The following is a 19,273-nucleotide window of genomic DNA, read 5'->3' on the forward strand; positions in this document are numbered from 1 at the left end:
GCTTTGGTGTTCAAGAAAGACTTTAAGAATAAAAAGACCTCTTTGTTTGGAATTGGGTTCATTTATTTCATAAACACCCAGAAGTTTTAAGAGTACGTAATTTAAGCACTATCTATATTTATTATAAAACATCTACCATATCCAACTGAGCAACTAACACTTTCACTTTCACCATGTCTAACACAGGGCCATGAAAACTACATTAGGATTCTGGCATGAGGATTTTTGAGTGAAATCCTCTGACTGCAACGCAGGAGAGCAAAGCACACCTCATCTAGCGTGGGAGATGCATTTGGCAGAGGTCGGCTGTGTGCCTGGATGACAGGGGAGCCTGGCAGATCCAGCAGAGGGTCGAGAGACTAATCCACACAGCAGAGAGGGGTGAGTGGGCAGGTCCCAGGGACACTAGGCAGCCCAGCTTGTCTCTGAAGGTAATTCACAGACAGTGCCAAGAACAGAGGGTTGTTACTTCCAAAGTTTCCCGCATACTTTTTTCCAGTACTGAAAGAAAGTCCTAGAGATGGAAAGGGCATGGGATGGGAGCTGGGCAGGTGATGGCTGCAGTGACCCTGGTTAAGTCACCTTGCTGTTCTGCGCCTCTGTGTGCTCAGGAATGAAGACATGCAGAGGGCCTGTGGCTAAATGTTCAAGGTCTCTACCAGTTCTAAAGTTTATTCACAAATAGATAATCTTGCAACTGTCAGTACTTTCAGATATAAATAAATTTCATGCAAGATATAAGTAAATTTTCTAAACACCTTTCTGCTCTGAGTTCATAGGGAGAATGTGAGCTTGGTTAAAATGCTCTTGATGGACTTAACTCTGAAATGATACAACAAATGAAGGCAAAAGTGTTCACAAACTGGGGAGTCTGGGTAAATAAAGGGCAATTCTCTGTTCTCTTCCTGCAACTTTTATATAAGTTTGAAAGTATTCCCAAATAACAAGTTGCCCCAAAGTTCCCCTTCATGCCTTATTTACTCACATACTATGAGTGACATGAGCTCACATGACCCTGTAAGTGGTCACACTGCTCCTCGGCAGGGACACCCACCTCCCTGCCCTCCAGCGGGTGAGGTCCAGCACCGCAGTGTAGAGCACGTCCACCAGGCCCAGCGTCTTCTCGGGATCTAGGCTTCTCTGCAGCAGGGACATGGTAGCCGGGTCTTCTTTCAGGCACCTAGGCACCAACCAAGTTGCGTGAGTCTAGGCTGCCCTTCTCCACAACAGGGTTCCAATTTTCAAGCAGGCCTTATACAAAAGGTCACAACTTTTGGCACCAAAGAAAAATTTAGTAATCATAAGAATATTTAGAGGATGACAGGGCTAACACTGGGACTTGCTGCTCTGTAATAGGAGGGGGAAGAAATACAACAGGGCCTGGCGTCTCGGCAGATTTCTAACTGTCTAGAATCTGTTTAGCAGGAAGAGAAGAGTTCAGTGCAGGGGCTGCCTTCCAGGTGTCCTAACGCCCTTTCACTGTCCTACACCAGCTTCAGCCCTGACTTTCCTCCACACAGCAAGAGAGTGAGCCTCCTCTAGCACAGATCTGAACACACCACTCCCCTGTGCAAAACCCTCCAGTGGCATCCTATTGTGGCTGAAATAAAATGCAAACCCCTCAGCTCAGCCCTCCAGACTCTGTGACCTGGGCCTCCTGCCTCTCTGGACACAGTCCTCTTCACTGTTTCCTCTATTTACAGTGTCCCAACTACGAGGCTTCTCATACGCCCTGAGTATGTTGGATCTGCTCACATCTCAGGATCTCTCATGCTGTTGCCTTTGCCTCAACTGCTCCCCTTTGAGAGCTGCCTTCCCGCTGGCATTCAGGTCCCCACTGCCCACCCCGGGCACCTCCACCAAGAGGCGTTTTCTGAGAGGGAGAACCAGGAAGATGCTGTCTGTTACCGAGTGTTCCGGGGGCTAAATAGTAGGCTAAATAACACTTCAGCTAAATAACACTTGCCAAAGCCATCCTAAGGAGGCAGCAGCACTCCCCAATGTGACTTTGGCTTGAGAAGAAATATACGTGAGGGTGTGAGCTGGCCAGTTTCAGAAACCCTGGAGAAAGCAAGCAACAAGGCAAGCTCTTCCAGCACCCGACGAGACCCTGGGCTCCTAGGAGAGAATCCTGGCCAGTGGACCTGGCTGAGGTCCACGCACCAGATTCTCTCAGCCTGGAATCGCTGATCACCAGGACATACTTGCTCTATGCTCTCAAGCCAACTTCTGCTTGTGATCTGGCTGGTCACATGTCCGCCCACTAAGCGAGCATTTTCTGGTCATGCAGAAAGCAGTACTATGGTTTCTGGTGATACTAATAATTTCTTTCTAAAAATCAACAGAATGGTATTTTTATGTTATTCATCAGTCTTGAGAACTCATCAGTAAAATCCCCTGAAGAAACTAAACCTATTCTTTTTGACAAATTACCCTGATTGGCTTAAAACCTTCTACCTGTTCTTAGATAAAACCCTAGTCCCCCAGGGACCCTGCAAGTCCTGGCTTCCACGACTCCTGTCTTCACCCCCACCCAGCATACCTCCAGTCACACCAGTGCACTCCTCAGGTCTCTGCATTTGCTGTTCCTTCTGCCTGCGATGCTTTCCCCATCTGCTCTCTGCGTGGCAGGCTCCTCTCAAATGTCACATCCTTAAAGAGACCCTTCATGACTGACCTCCTCATCCAAAATAGCTTCCTCTTGCCATCTCTACCTGTTATTCTCTAACAGATGATGTCACTCTACTCTTATTCCCCTTGTACACTTGCCAGTGCTTGAACTTAACTCCTACGCTTATTAACAGTCCCCTGCCCAACCCCCACGCCATTACAAAGCCAGCTCTGTTAAGGGCAGGGACCTAAGTAAGATACTACTTTTGGGGGGAAAAAAGAATCTAGATACTTCATTATGCTAAAAGCAAAGCAAATAATAAATTCTTGACTAGTTTTGCTAATAATTTCATTTTCTCTAAGTTGGAATAAAGCAATTACTTCTTTTTGAGTTCTTCTCAACAAGCACATATTTCGTAACTTGAAACAAAAACATGAAAACTGTGCCATTTTTACCAAAAGTAGCCAGCAGAGGGAGCAGTTTGTGAGGTCTTTCAAGGACGGGCAATGAATTACAAAGGAAATCAATCATAAAGGGAGAGTTCTGGAAGTAAACTGCAGTGTTAACCATTTTAGTACTAGCTGTTTATATCCACCCAATTATCCAAGAGTTGGAAATGTTTTCTTTAAAATGAGAATCCTAGTTAAGTTTAATATTTTTCAATAAGAACCTGAATTAGAAAACAATTTCAGGAACACAAAACTCTTACAAAATGTGAGCTTTTAATCTACTGCTTGGGGAATTCCTTGCCAGTTCAGTGGTTAGGACTCCACACTCTCACTACTGCGGGCCCGAGTTCAATCCCTGGTTAGGGAGCTACGATCCTGCAAGCTGAGTCCAGAAAAAAAAATCTACTGTTTGATAGGAATGAAGACCTGAATATAAATTAACTAATAATCAAATTTAGAAATCTGTGGAGAAACTCACAGAAGGGAGATTCTGGGACATGACGTCAATCACCAACCATTTAGATGGTGAAGAATCTGTCTGCGATGCAGGAGACCGGGTTTGATACCTGGGTCAGGAAGATCCCCTGGAGAAGGGAATGGCAACCCACTCCAACATTCTTGCCTGAAAAATTCTATGGACAGAGGAGCCTGCTGGGCTCCTGGGGTCACAAACAGTTGGAAATGACTGAGTGACTTAACACTTTTGCTTTCACACTTGATATATTAACAAATTCTAAAACTTTAAGCAGAATCTCCACTGGACCCCCTTCACATTTCAAGAAGAAATGGTTTAAATAGAATTCAAATGCATTACCCAAATACCACGTTAGTCCACACGGGCCCAAATAGTGTCACTATTCCTTACTACCTCTTCCTACCTAATTACTTCAAACATTTTCTATATAGTTAAATATTCATTCTGCCCATGATTTTAATAGCAAAAGTCTTCCAATATATGTTTAATTTTTCCTATTTACTAATAAAACTGTACTGAATCTGTAGGCACATCACAAGGATAAATCCCTAGATGTGGAACTGCTGAGGTCACAGCCCTTATTTTAGGCTTCTGACAAATGAAACTGCCCTCCAGAAAGGCTGTGTGATTTATTCAACAATATCTGTGCCGGTTTTTGTACAGTCTGGACCAAACCTAGTACTGTTATTCTAAAACAATTTAATAACATGATGGGCAAAATGACATTGTATTTTCCGCTTTGCCTTCCTTTCTTTGTTAGGTGAGGTTATACATGTTCTTCACCTCTTCGTTGACCATGTCTCCTCTGATTTACCTGTCTATGTGCTTTGCCCATTTCTTACTGATTTGTAGGGGCTTTTGTTAGAATAAATTAAGAATACTTCATTATAAGTTTATAAATATAAGCAAATAATTAAAAATGAAATAGCTCAGTCTGCCTTCTGATTTTCAATGACACTGGGTATGTATTGACATGACCTCTAGGTCAGCAGGGTTGTTGCTGGAACAAAGGAGAAGAAATTCTATGTTTTATACTCAGCTTCAGAGAAATGCTGGGTGACTTAGAGAAAATGATATACTCTGTTCAAAAGCTGTGGACTCAGTAACAAATTTGTCACAAGCAATGCAATCTTTTCAAAGATGTGCAAACATCAATCAAAGCTTAGGCCTGTGTTAGTGTAAGAGTTCTGTTACCATGTGGATGGGACTTGAACCACAATTCTGGAGCCTTCTAAACTGATTTGGGGGGCATAGGCTTCTTTATTTTCAATCTGTGCTGTGTCAACTACCACCTAAGAGAGAAACAAAAACAACAATCAGCTTTCAAAGAGAAAAATGGATCATAAACAAATCAAATGCATGAGCCTATCAATGCTGAGTGACTCTGGTAAGAACTATTCTGGTAAGACAGCAAACTATCTGGCAACACAGAAACACACAGGCCAGCCAGGATCCCATGGAGACAACAGCAAGTAATAAAGATGACTGAAAACAGTAATACTTCAAAAAAACAGAAACTGCATTCTAGGTGCAGGATGTACTGAACTTCACAATCATTTTTAGTACTTCTTCCAAGCTGTAAATACATTAATTAGGAATTACTTTGTTTCCTTCATCTAAGTATTTTTTCACTTGATGCACTTGAAAGAAGTAAAAATGTCATTAAAAATCAAACCAATGCTTTTAGAGCAGCCTACGTGTAATGACCAAATATGAGCCAGAAGATGGTGAGGCTTTTTGTTAAGGCCATTTTATCCTCAACCATCAATAAGAACAGAATTACTTCAGGAAAAATGCAGAACCAATCCTTTCTCAGTGATTTTCTCTCGTTTTGTTTTTGGTCACACTGTGCACTTGTGGGGCCTCAGTTCCCCAACCAGGGACTGAATCCGGGCCACAGCTACGAAAGCATGGAGTATTAACCACTAGACCACCAGGGAACTCCCTCGAAGAGAGTTGTTTCTTTCTTCAGCTTTTTGTTTTTCGTTTTTTTGGCTGTGCCATGCAGCATGTGGGATCTTAGTTTCCTGACCAGGGATTGAACCCGTGGCCCCTGGATTGGAAGTGCAGTTTCAACCACTGGACTACCAGGGAAGTCCTGAGGAGAGTCTTTAATATTACACAGATGATATAGTATCCTTTGTAATTCAAAGGGTGTAACAAAGTGATGAATATATTTTCAAATAACTAAAAGAAATTTAAGAAAATAATCATAAAACACTTTAAAAACAAATCTGTAATATTTTAGGAAGGGCAAAGCTGTGCAGAGTTGCTTATTAGGATTCCAAATTCAGCATCTAATGGAGCCGATTTCCACAGCTGTAAGTTCCCACAGCTGGTCTGCAGCGTCCTTTAGGAAAGACTTCCTGTCCAAGTAATAGCCATTGTTGGAACAAGCAGGTGTTTCCTCTCTCCTCCCATCCCAGAACAATAATCTGAAGTTTTTCATCAGTCACACACAAAGGTGCCCTGGGATCAAGGAGCAGAGAACTAGGAAGAAGTTTTTGCTCTCTGAATAACATGGAACATTTTTTTTTAACTGATGTTTTCTCAAAACCGCCTTTGGGTCTTCCTGCCTTATTTTACATTCTCCTTTCTAGAGAACTTATTGACATGGTTCCCCTGCTGCTGCTGCTGCTTAAAATGGTCTTTGGGAATATGGATCAATCTACTCAAAGCAGTGGGCTCCAGGGGTCTCCAGTTTACTCTTTTTCTCAGGAGTTCCTATACTATGGAACAGATTTTAAGGGAAATGTAACTCAACACTGTGGACAGGCCCCACCTGGCCCTCTACAAAGCAAGTACTACCCTGAGCTGGGCCACTGGAGCGCTCACCCACACCAAACAGAAGGACTGCATCCTCCCAACAGTTCCTTTTATGAATAAAGTAGGAATCAGAGTAGAAACAGTTCTTTAATTATCTTGATCTCTAATTAGCTTCCTTTAATCTCTAAAATGCTATGCATGTGTGCTAAGTTGCTTTAGTCGTGTCAGACTCTGTGTGACCTGCTGGGCTGTAGCCTGCCAGGCTCCTCTGTCCATGGGATTCTCCAGGCAAGATTACTGGAGTGGGTTGCCATGTCTTCCTCCAAGGGTCAGGAAGATCCCCTGGAGGAGGACCTATAACACTTCAGAAAGCAATCTTTCATGCTAGAACATAGGATGAATACATAAGGTTCACAGATCAAAGGCGCCTGACAACAACCTAGATGTTGTTACATCCCTGGTGGTCCAGTGGCTAAGACTCCACAATCCCAATACAGGGGGCCCGGGTCTGAGCTCTGGTCAGGGAACTAGATCCTACATGCAGCAACAAAAGACCCGGTGCAACCAAATAAATAGTGAAAAAAAAAAACAAAAATTAAAGACACCTAGATGTTGATTTCCTAACCCACCCAAATGTGGCAAAAGTTATTCTTCTCACCAAAGGTGAAGAGATCAAACTTAGTTTGGAGTTGCTGTTGTTATTTTTATTGTATAAAAGGAGATATACAGAGAGCTGGGATACAAAGTGACTGGATGGGGCAATACTTATATCATCGGAGGACGTGATGTTTGAGCTGATGTAAGGAAAATGAGAAAGAGAGAGTCACATGAAGATCTGAGAGGAGTATTCTCAGGGAAAAGGAACATCGAGGGCAAAACCTGAGACAGGAAGAAGGCTGCTGTGTTTGAGCAACAGAAAGACACCCACTGTAGCCCTGGAGAGTCAGGCCAGGTGAAAGGGCCTACCAAATCATCACTAATGTAATGGTTTCCTTAAAATCTGGAAAGCCTGAGACACCATTTTGCAACTAGGTCCCCTGCAAATACATAACATCAATCTAGTAAAGGACAAAAAAAGACCTTTTAATGATGCTCTTCCTTTCCCATCTTGTCTAAACTCTGCAGCAACCAAAGGGCTGTTTATATTATCCAATGTTTTCACACGTGAGCCCACACCACATGCTCACGTGCTTAAAATGTCTTCCTCTACTCTCCCCTGTCCTTCACAAGTGTTCACTCACCAGTCCAGCTTGGCCAAACAGCAGCTGCACAGCAGTCTTGCAGGCACCCCGCCACGTGGATGGGCACACCTGGTTCAGGACTTCAGTCACAGGAAAGTCGTCCCTGGGTGTCATTCCATTATAGCAGCCTGCCTCCTTGATCAGCTGTAACATCGTATGCTGCAGATTGATAAAAAGAGAGTTCACACCTCAAAATAAAGCCATACAAGGTTCCAAAATTTACGGAAATGCATTTATAGGTACAAAATAGCCCTCAAGAGAAGAGAATTTTATTTTCTCCCAAGTCACTTCATTTTTGATTTCTTAAGTAATTCTCATCAATTACCTTCAAAGATTTTCTCAAACCTGTGACTGGCTAGATATGGATACATGTGCATTAATACACATGTGATTTCTATTCTAGCACAAAACACAGCATTATTTAGCAATCTACTGATGCAAATTGGCTAAGGAATTCTGAAGTTCTGAATCCCTCTGAATAAGGAAGGAAAGGAAATCATCTGATACAAGTAAATACCAGAAAACTTCATTCCTATTCTGGATGAAAAAGTGGTCAGCATAAGCTCCAATTCCAGTCTGCAACTTTCTAACTGTGCGGCCTTGGGCTCCAGTTCCTCTGACAAGTGGGGAAAAGGGCTGTGCCTACCTCATGGGTGAGCATTAACTGAGAGGATACATGGGAAACATTTAACACATGCCTGGCACATAGGACGCTCCACAAACGGTCCTAATTACTTGAGTACTAGAGCAAGATTTCTCCTCTTATTTATTTCACTGAAACATTAACCATAAGAGCCTCCTAGGTTCTGATAGTAACACAGGACAAGGGGGCCTCAGCTAGAGGATTAAGGGATGTGACCCTTGAGAAGAGGACTTAAAGTAGAGAAAGACCTGACGAATAAGTGTGGGGGTGAGGCTGGGGCTGTGAGACAGCCAGGAAGTGAGAGCCCGTCCCAAGAGCATAACCATAAACAACATTTTTATAGTGTACTTTCAAAACCTTTTATTTTATACACTTTGAACAAAATCATAAATGAAATTAACTTGGCGAAAGTCTCTTTACAAAAGTTACCCTAGGAGCTTCTGGGCTGGAGAACACAGGGAGGTGCTGGGACTGTGCTGCCTGGAGAGAACAGGAAGCCACCAAGTCCCTTCCCCAGGCCTTGCCCCAGGCGCCTCTTCCATCTGGCTATTCCTGCGTTACATTCTCTCACAACAAACCGATGATCCAGAACTCTCCCAACAAGCTGGACTTCACAGCAACAGTGTACTCTGATCAAGGTACCATAAGGAGAGTCCACAGTGGCAGATACAGGACATGCCTGAAGAAGTTCATGTATGGCCCTGTGACTATAAAATAGTCACAGCCACTCTCTTAAATGCCAAAGTTTCCTTGAACCCCTTCCACACACTTCCTGGATTCCCCCAGCCTCTCTTCTGGCTCCAGAGACCATCTGTCTGTGAGGACCCAGGCCTGATCCCACTTCAGAGCTCTAGACCCATACATCCAATTGCCTGCTGGATGGCTCCACTTGGACATTCCAAAAGCAATCTTAAAATCATGTACAAAAATGTATTTTTGACAACTATCACCAAGCCTTAATAAGCAGCACCAAAACTGCTGTCCAAGCCAGAAACTTGGGCCTCATCTCCCTTCCCCTCCTTCTCATAGCCAGTTAATCATGGAGTCCTGCTTATTACAACCTCTATGTTGCTCCTGCGGAGAAGGCGATGGCATCCCACTCCAGTACTCTTGCCTGGAAAATCCCATGGATGGAGGAGCCTGGTAAGCTGCAGTCCATGGGGTCGCTAGGAGTCGGACACGACTGAGCACCTTCACTTTCACTTTTCACTTTCATGCATTGGAGAAGAAAATGGCAACCCACTCCAGTGTTCTTGCCTAGAGAATTCCAGGGACGGGGAGCCTGGTGGGCTGCCGTCTCTGGGGTCGCACAGAGTCGGACATGACTGAAGCGACTTAGCAGCAGCAGCAGGTTGCTCCTGAATCCTTCCACTTGCCTCCCATCATCACCAGATGGGGCCATGGCCAAAAGCCTTCAGTGCTGCTCTCCCTCCAGCCAAAAGTCTATCCTGAGGCCAGGGAGATCTTTCAGAAATGCCAACCTAATCACGTGACCTACCAGGGTGGGGCACCAGCCTCAAATTGGGGGCTTTCCATCTTCCTGGGCTGCTTCTCCAGCCTTGGTCAGTGCCATGTCTCCCCTTGTTCTAGACTCTCAGGTCTGACTACACGTTAGAATCACCTGGACAACTTTAACAAACTAGAAGAGCCCAGCCCTCATTTCAGGACAATTAAATCCAAATCCTACTAGGGACTGTACTGGATAGCCAGAGGACACCCCGCTTCAGCTCTAAGGAAGGCCTTCAGCTCTTGGAACGGCTCTCACTTCCTGGCTGTCTCACAGCCCCAGCCTCACTCCCACACTTATTCTTCAGGTCTTTCAGTAAGTCCTCTTCTCAAGGGTCACATCACTAATCCTCTAGCTGAGGCCCCCTCGTGCTGGGTTACTATCACAACCTAGGGGGCTGTCAAACCTCCTAGCCTGGTACTAACGGCTGCTCAATAAAGACCTATCAAATGTGTGTGTGGAGGAACGTCACTCTAGTCTGCTTTTAGACAACAGTTTACTGAGGAAGGTCAATGCCTCCTGTCTTCACTTCAGTTTTGCTTTTTAATCCAGATTCTTTACAAGCCGTTAGGTGTCCTTAAGAACTCTATTTTCAAGTTCACACCCGGGTTGGAGGAACCCCATGGGAAGCTACCGTCTTGAGTTTCAGGTTGTCGGCGGCTGACTCGTTGAAGGAGACCCCCTTCAGGAAGCTTGATCCTATCTGCACGGGCACAGTGGGGAGCTCACACTGCATGGGCTGCGGCGGGGTCTGCCTCCGCCCCGTCTGCTGCGCCTCTGCCTCGCTGCAGCAGCCCTGGAAAATGGTCGGAGAGGACAAGAGAGATGACCCACGGCTCAGCTCTTGAGACGACGGGCTCATGTGGACGGCGTGACTGCCACACCACAGCTCACCGGAGCCACCAGACAGAGTAACATACCTGCAAACTGGCTTCTATCGCCTTTGGATTCAGGTGGAAACCAGCTTTCATTGCGTATTCACAGTGACCTAAACTTTCCAGAGCTATTTTATATGCCTGCAAAGAAAGTGTTTTTAGGAATCAAGATTACATAGTAGATTCTAAACTGACAAAGTCCAGTGAAAATAGAAATTGTAAATTTCTATAATTATTAAAAGACATGAGGCCAACTACTATCCTATTACTCTTTCCAACTGGTTCAACATCAAAACTTTAACTCCTGCCCTTGTTTTCATTCCTCAGATATTAATGTGCTAGTTTTGAAAAACATACTTGCAGAGCACTGTCAATTTTTATGTTCAGTTCTTTCAGCTGGTGCTCGGGAATTGCTGCACTTTGAGAACAGAAGAGCTGCTGAACTTCAATTCCTGCCAGGCGGCCATCACAGCCTCTTTCTCTCAGTCTAGATGTTGCCTGCAACAGAAATAATCACTGGTAGGTAAACGAAGATGTTACAGATACTAGCAAAATTAAAAAAAAAAGAAACCATTAAAATAAAGCAAGAAACTATCTAAGCATTAGTCATTCTGGATTATCTCTATTATAAAGAGAGCAGCCAGAAATTCTGAAAGACTAAACCAAGCATTGATGAAAAAACAAACCTGACATAGCACTACCTTATTTAAGAAACCCCCTGGGAATTCCCTGGTGGTCCAGTGGTTAGGATTTGACACTGTCACTGCTGAGGGCCTGGGTTCAACCCCTGGTCTGGGAACAAAGATCCCACAAGCCTTACGGCACAATCAAAAAATAAAACCTGCGAAAAAGACTTACCTACCTGTTATATTAATCACATTTTAAGTTTCTCTATTTTAAAAAGATAGATATCATAGTATATTGGCCCTTGAAGTTTCCAAAATTAAAAAATATATCTATTTGGTTGAGTGGTCCTATACACCAAAGTAAAAAACCTCACCAGTAGGAAAAAAACTACATTGTAACATTAAAGGAAAAACAGAACTTTTGAAATCCTCACAGAAAAATGAAATACTTATTGTTTAGTCATTAAATATATGTTTATGAAGAGTACATTGAACCTCCCAGGTGGCTCAGTGGTAAAGAATCTGCCTACTAAGCAGGAGACACAGGCTCAGTTCCTGGGTTGGGAAGATCCCCTAGAGAAGGAAATGGCAATCCACTGCAGTATTCTTGACTGGGAAATTCCATGGACGGACAAGCCTGGTGGGCTACAGTCATGGAGTCACAAAGGGCTGGACATGACTTAGCAACTAAACAACAAGAATGAATATATAAGACAGACAAACAAGAAGACATAAGGACGTAAGACAGAAAAACAGGAAGACTCATCTGTGTCTTGTGATGAAATGCTAGTTATCTATACATATGGATCAGGACTAGAGAATATAGAAAAATATATATTCGATTTATTAGATGTAAGGAAGGATTCAGGATGAACTGTCTTTCAATTTTTTTCAACATCTATTTTTATTGCAATAATACTTGTGCAACAAATAACATTTTTAAACAGTTAATTTTTGTTCTTCTAGGTTAATGGAGTTATAACATTTACCAACATTGCAAGACTAAAGGAAATTAAGCAGCTATAATGTCATAGATTTCCAAAGCTTCACAAATTCTATATGAAGACCAATCACTCCCTGCACCCTAATAGTCCCACAGTTTAAAACCATTTGACTCTCTTTCTAGAACTCTTCATTTAGTCAAAATATGTAAGACCTCATAAGGAGGTCTTACGTTACAGGAGTCACTGGATAGACAGTGGAGCATCAATCCTGGTCCCTATAATCTTGGAGCTGACAGCTTTGTAGGTTGAAAAGGCAAGCAAATAAAACATTTAAAAAATATAAAATGGAAAAACTCATCCCAAGGGAAATAAAGAACTGTGACAGGGAGCACCCAAGAAACTGAGAAATCATCATTTAGGCTGCATTTAAAGAGGAGGAGGCAGTCAACAGAAGTGCAGGGTCAGGGAGGGGGGCGGACAGGCAGAGATGTAGGCGCAGGAACTAGAACCCAGGGAGTGGGGAGAGTGGCCAGAGGCGGCTGGTGGGGAGGCAGGAGCCAGACTATGTGTGACTAGGCAGGTCATAGGACAGGTCTACCCCTTATCCTAAGGAAAGAGAGAGAGATGAGGGACAGCAAGACAGGAAAGGGAGAAGCAGGCCCAGCCTCTGAAGATGTCAGGGGAGAGTAATGATCCCCTGAAATAAGTCAGTGACGGTGGACACAGAATGAAGGGATAGGTCTACAATAGTATTCTGGAGGCAGGGTCTGCGGGGCTTTCCTGTGGACTGGATGCAGTTGTGACAGACAAACTGGAGGATAAATGTCAGGTTTCTTGCACAAGGGACCCAGTGTGAGAGGGCGCTACTTGCTAGCGCAGGGATGCTTTGAAGAGGAACAGGTGTATGTGGGAAGGCCAAGGGCTGAGCCATCTGAAGACCTGAGGAGGACAGCAGCTGAACACGGGGGCCTGAGACCACAGAGAAGGGCACTGGGCACACACACTCCATGGCCCCAGCACACAAGCGGTTTCTAAAGTTCCAAGACTAGATGGAGGCCCTTCAGGGAAAAGAACACGTAGACCTGAGCCTTGAGGAACTCACATTCATAAGTTATGTTGAAGAGAAGATAGCAAAGCGGTTGGAGAGGCTATCCTAGGAGGTAAGAGGGTAACCAAGAGCAGTTGGTTCTTCATAAGGAGAGAGGATTTCCAGGGCCCAAGTCGCTGTGAGCTGCTAAATGGAGTCAATGGGATCCTTGGATTTCTGCCAATGTTTCTGGCAACACCGAAGGCACCAGTGACCTTGACAAGACAAGGCATGTTCTGGTGGAGGAGTGGAAGCCAGATTTTAGTGAGCTGAATGACGCCCGTTATATATAAAGCTTCATATTGTGCAAAACAATATACATATGGATACACACATACAGAATAAAACTATAAAAATATGCATAGGAGTCACACTCCAAAATCAAAAGAGGTTATCTCTAGAGAGAAAGGAATATGAATACGACAGTGGAGAAGTATAAAGGGAATTCAACTGCATTTTCTGTTAAAAATAAAAGGTATGAAGCAAATGTGGCAAAAAGTGAAGATTCACTTGACAAAGCTAAAAGGAAGATAGATGGTTATGTATGTGACATTTCCTATATGCTTGAAATATCTGATAATAGTAATTTTTTTTAGCGTGAATCAAAGGTGAGGCAAACAATTCTCCCAAGAAGCTGGCTATGAAAAGAGCAGAGAAACAGGGCAGAGCATGGAGGATTTTTATTTGTAGGCCTATTTGTGTACTGGTGGGAACATGCTGAGGAGGTGGGAGACAAAACCTAGGGTCCTAGTACAGAGGCCCTGAGGGTGGGGGCAGGGTGGAGAGAGGCAGACTGCACAGGCGGGGAGGGCGCCTCCTCTGCTGGAACCAAGAGCAAGGAACAGGAGAGGGTCTGAATGGGAGACGTGTGTCATCTGGGTGGAAATGGAGAAGAGGGGCTGCTGCTAGGTACATTCTGTTTTCTCAGTGTGTAGGGGGCAGGGTCACTGGTTGAAAGCAAAGGAAGGAAGGCAGAAAGCCAGGGCAGACAGAAGTGGGTGAAGGAAAAGGTCAAGGCCAGGAGGTCACAGGAGCACCAGAAGGCTGCTCACTTGGGCTGGGCTCTCAGCATGAATGATACCCACAGGTTGGGTAGAGAAGACCTTGAGTCAGGTACAAAGAGTGTAGAGTGTGAGCAGTGTGATCAGGAGACGGCAGCCAGGAGGGCACAGAGGGCTGTAAGGTGAGAAGACAAAGGTGTGGATCCCACTGCCTGGCCACCTGCAATGAAATCAGCAGGTACCACTCCTGCACTCAGCCCCCAATTAGCACTGCATGGCTGCTCCAATAAACACCAAGAAAGCAGAGGAGAATCTTTAAAATGAAAGGGACCAACACAGCGAAAAGAAATTGAGAAGAAATAACAATGCAACGGAACATCATAATACTGAACTAAGTAAACAACAGAACATATAATGTTAAAATGTTGAAAGATGTTTACAAATTTGATAAGAGATTTCTAAAACAAAATCAAAAATTTTGCCAATTTAATTGAGGTTATGAGTCAAACTAAATATTATAATATAAATTCTCTTTTACTCTGTGAAATGGAACAGTAAATCCTAGTTAAAATGTTGACTTGCAAGGCTTTTTTCTTCAAGCCTCAGAAACAAAGGAGTATTAAAATACCAACAAGAAGTGTCATTGCTGACGACATCCCCACCTAGCTACCTAGCTGACTGCTTACTCTCCTTGCCCTCCAGCCTCTTCGCTCTGGTCCCTTTCCTAGAAACTCTGCTGCACTTCTTGTCAAAGGCCTCTCCTCAACCCTGCTTTTGTAAAGCCCTTTCTCCTAGGAGGCTGTGAGTAGAGGCTGTCTTCCCAGTACCTGGTGCATGCCTGGTATGAGTGAGCATTTACAAAGGCATTCACTGTTAAATGAATCAACAATCTAATGACAGCAGTTGAAAACTCACACTTCTAAATAAAAAGGCCCTTTTAAGAACCAAAAGGCAAAGGCCCTCTGGAACCTCTCCTATGTGAACGAAGGGCACTCATCTCCCGGGAGTCAGGATTACCTCAGCAGCCCCGCGCCAGGACCGCACGGCCTCCTCCAGTTCCGACGTGTGGCCCGCGCCAGATAAGCCGCCGCCACTGCTGCTGTTCTTTTTTTCTGGCACAACAACTTCAGCAAAGCACGAGTGAGCCACGGGCTGCACCTTCTGTAACGCCTGGGTCAAAAACTGGAAATGGACCTGCACCACTGTCAAGAAGCATCGTCCCAACACCTGTGAAGACAAGAGAGTCAGGGACTTTCAGGTTGTGGGTTGCTACTGCATTACTGCAATAACTTCTCAACTATGAATTTGAGTAGAGGTAACAATTAACTGGAATTCTGAAATCACATGGAAGTTACAAAGTCACCATGCTTTATTTAGAAGGATCTGCCTTTGTTCTCACATTTGGACCTGGGTGGCCCGGTGCCTAGAAGTCAAAACATTATAACCAAGTTACCAGCCTCAAGGTTTGAATGGACCTCCCCACTTCCCCCCTCGCCTCCCTCACTCCCGTCCTCCACTCTCTTCATCTGGATTCTTGTTCACAGAATCCTATGAACTGTCTGTGAGCTTCAGTGGAATCACAGCAAGCCACAATTCCAGTTCTCTCCACACAGTATTCAGAAGACAGAAGAAAAGCCAGATGATTAGAAACCTGAAAGGTCAGTTTGACTATAAGAACATATTCCATTGGAAATGGAATCCAAAGATACAGGTTGTTTTAGTAACAGTGTTATTAACATAGTAATTACATAGTTATTACCATAGCTGTATGTCATATTTCCAGTCTTATGAAACAAAGCTGACAGACCTGTTTTCTCAGAGTTAACAAAACATACTGGTACATCCATGTGTCAGATCAGGAGAACACCACTTGCCTAATACATATTAGTACAGCTGACTGATTAATACAATAGTCCATTAAAGCAGAAAATTTACTTTATAAGCTACTAAATACATAATGCGATGTTAATGTATACTATTAATATATAATTATAAAAATATGTGTACTAAAAACATACAACATGCTGCTGCTACTGCTAAGTCGCTTCAGTCGTGTCCAACTCTGTGCGACCCCATAGACAGCAGCCCACCAGGCTGTCCTGTCCCTGGGATTCTCCAGGCAAGAACACTGGAGTGGGTTGCCATTTCCTTCTCCAATGCATGAAAGTGAAAAGTGAAAGTAAAGTCGCTCAGTCGTGTCCGACTCCTAGCGACCCCATGGACGGCAGCCCACCAGGCTCCTCCGTCCATGGGATTTTCCAGGCAAGAGTACTGGAGTGGGGTGCCACTGCCTTCTCCTACAACATACCACCACCAAAAGATACAAATGTGCCTTTATCTGCCAACCTCTGGCACTGGCAAGAGCTATTCTCCGCACTGTTTGTTGTTCTCTGTTTGCTTTCTTGTGTTAACTCCAGCTACAAGGTATTCTCTACAATTTCCTATTTCTTTTTTCTTTAAAGGAGATAAGAATTTGCTACTTGCAAAGCAACTTGAACAGACACTTTTCAGATTACTGACATCTTCCCTAATCTTTTACAGTTTTATCCATACCAAATTTGACAATAACAACAAAACTTTATTGTAACTTTTTTACATGCCTCATAACATTCAAAAAAACCCTATATATATATATATATATATATATATAAATTGGCCATGCCATGTGGCATGTAGGATCTTAGTTCCCCAACCAGGGATTGAACCTATGACCCCTGCATTGGAAGCACAGAGTATTAAACCACAAGGCTGCCAGGGAAGTCCCACAAAACATTTTTAATGGAAAGTATTTCATATTTCATTGGCCTATAGAGTGGTTTACTAACAAAAAATTACTTAACTGAGTTTGTAATTTATCCCACTGGAGGACAGCAAAGCGGGCCCACCAGTCGCCAGCATGGGGGCACTGCCTGGGGGCATGGTGACGGTTCCCACTGCAGTTACAGCAACTACCACTCAACCCCAGGGCCCACACCTTGGCCTGGTGAAGCAGGCAGAAAGAAGGCCCCTCCTTGGCGCTCTCACCTCCCAGCGCACAGTTCAGATGCTGCCCTTTCCTACCCGCACTAGGCAGAGTTCTTCCTCCTGGAGAAAGAGTCAGGCAAGTTCCCAGCGGTGACACTTACTCCCTCTGAATTATTTTCCCCTGTGGAAATCACCAGGACAAAACTAAAACAAACACAGACATCTCACATCATAGCATCCTCTGTCTACAGGGAACAATCAGAAAAACAGGCTGAATTCCCACCCAAACCTCCTGGGTTTCCACTTACTCCCTCAAAGCTCTTTCTCATAGAGATGCGCAGAGTGAGCCACACAGAGTAAATAGACCTAGCAACCTGAAACTTGTGACACAAACAGAAAAAACAGGATTTAATTAGCACTGTATGCAGTATCAGCCAGCTTGAACACTCAGCATGCACCTCACTTGCACTAAAGATTTCACATGGATTTTCTCATTCAATCCTAGGAACAACCATGTGAGGTCATTCCCATTTCACAAACAATAAGACTAAGGCACAGAAAGGTTATGAAACTTTGTCAAGGGGACACAAACTGAATTTGGCAGAGGGCTCACTTGACTCAAGTGTCTATGCCTTTAGCCAGCGTGCACCTTGCCCTCAACAAGATCTACACGCCTGGAGACAGCTGTGTGCTGGCAACACTGAAACCAGACCCATGGCAGACGCTCACCCTTAACCGGCTCAGGCCAGAATGACGCGGTGTTCTGAAGCTCCACACAGAGCAAACCCAGAGGAGGCCTGAAGCCGAGTCCCCAGGCACACAAACTCTTCCTCCTCCTTCTTCCTTGGCCTCTTGGCAGGCTGCAGCTGAGGGGGGAGGAGGGAGCAGTGACGTGCCCTGTGCCATCCGCTCTGGGCTCACATTCTTTCAGCTTCTGACAGATACAACTGAGTCATTCATTCTTTCAACAAATGTGTAATATGTGAGTGTGTGGTATGTACAAAGCACAAAAAAAGCTAGAGGATACTACAAGAAATACAGCGAACAAGTCACTGTCCTTCTGAGGGTTACCTTCTAATGGTGGGGGACAGTAAGTAGATGTGCAAAGGCAGGGGCTACTGGAGAAGGAACACTGAGGGGCAAGGTGGGAAGGAAAAGGCTCTCTGAGGACAAGAGCACGGGAACAGTGGGAGTACTCTGTCTGTCGCTTCTGAAGGGAAGTTCTAGGAACGGCCTCTGAGGGCCTGAGTGTCCTGGGCCCAGAAGAGGACACTCTGATAATGCTGCTGATGGCAAGCTGAGGGCTGGGGAGGGTCCTCTTGCTGTTGAGGGCAGAATGGTGGAAAGAGGATGTCGCTGCTGCAGGAATGAATGGGGAGAGATGGTGGTCAGTTTTAGAAGGGGGACATTTGGAGTGTTACCACCACCACTTCTCACATGCTTGACCCTGGATGAGAGGTCTAACTTAAATTTCTTCCTTATGTATAAGAAGTGGCAAAAACAAGACCTCAGCATCTCCCTCCCCCTACTTATATGAGGTATGGAGCACAAATTATTGGTTGTAATAAAATATTTGTGTTGTAAACAATTCACTAAAAAGCCAATCAAAACCATGGTTACCCTGGATCTTGGAAAAGCTATCTAAAGAATATGTATTCTACAAGTGTACCTAAGTAACAGAAGTGTATTCTCTGGAGGGAGGATGGAGCTCAACCTCCAGCCTGCCTCTGCCCACCTTTTCTCTACAATATCTCCTGTCTTAGCCCAGTTTCCTTCCTGTCACAGGCTCCATCCTCCCTGACCCAGGGATGTGCCAGTCCTTGGGGTCTTCCTGAGAAACCTGGAAAGCAATAGAGACTCTAAAGTTATGAATCTGAAAGCATGTGACCCAAGGGCCTAGGACAGTTACTTTCTCTTTAATTTTATTTTTAAAGTTGCATCTATTTACTTATATATTGGCAGAGCAGCATGTGAGAATTTAGTTCCCTGACCAGGAACTGAACCCATGGCCCCCGCATTGGAAGTGCGCAGTTTTAACCACCAGACCAGGAGGGTCTCAACTTTCTCTTCCACATGGAGACCAT

At 44.4% G+C, this 19,273-nt stretch overlaps 1 protein-coding gene across 2 annotated transcripts in view; it reads right to left on the reverse strand.

Annotated features, from left to right (window-relative positions):
• Nucleotides 1–19,273, reverse strand: part of KIAA0355 (KIAA0355 ortholog) — an 84,867-nt gene that overhangs the window by 11,549 nt on the left and 54,045 nt on the right. For both annotated transcript variants that reach the window (XM_027515968.1, XM_027515969.1), the window contains exons 3-9: nucleotides 15,243–15,452; nucleotides 10,925–11,065; nucleotides 10,613–10,708; nucleotides 10,327–10,488; nucleotides 7,543–7,701; nucleotides 4,730–4,827; nucleotides 1,055–1,180 (exon numbers count right to left, since the gene is read on the reverse strand). In XM_027515968.1, the coding sequence (XP_027371769.1) occupies nucleotides 1,055–1,180; nucleotides 4,730–4,827; nucleotides 7,543–7,701; nucleotides 10,327–10,488; nucleotides 10,613–10,708; nucleotides 10,925–11,065; nucleotides 15,243–15,452 (992 nt within the window). The remainder of the gene's footprint in view (nucleotides 1–1,054; nucleotides 1,181–4,729; nucleotides 4,828–7,542; nucleotides 7,702–10,326; nucleotides 10,489–10,612; nucleotides 10,709–10,924; nucleotides 11,066–15,242; nucleotides 15,453–19,273) is intronic.

This window comes from Bos indicus x Bos taurus, chromosome 18 (assembly GCF_003369695.1).
Source record: "Bos indicus x Bos taurus breed Angus x Brahman F1 hybrid chromosome 18, Bos_hybrid_MaternalHap_v2.0, whole genome shotgun sequence".
Lineage (NCBI taxonomy): Eukaryota > Metazoa > Chordata > Mammalia > Artiodactyla > Bovidae > Bos > Bos indicus x Bos taurus.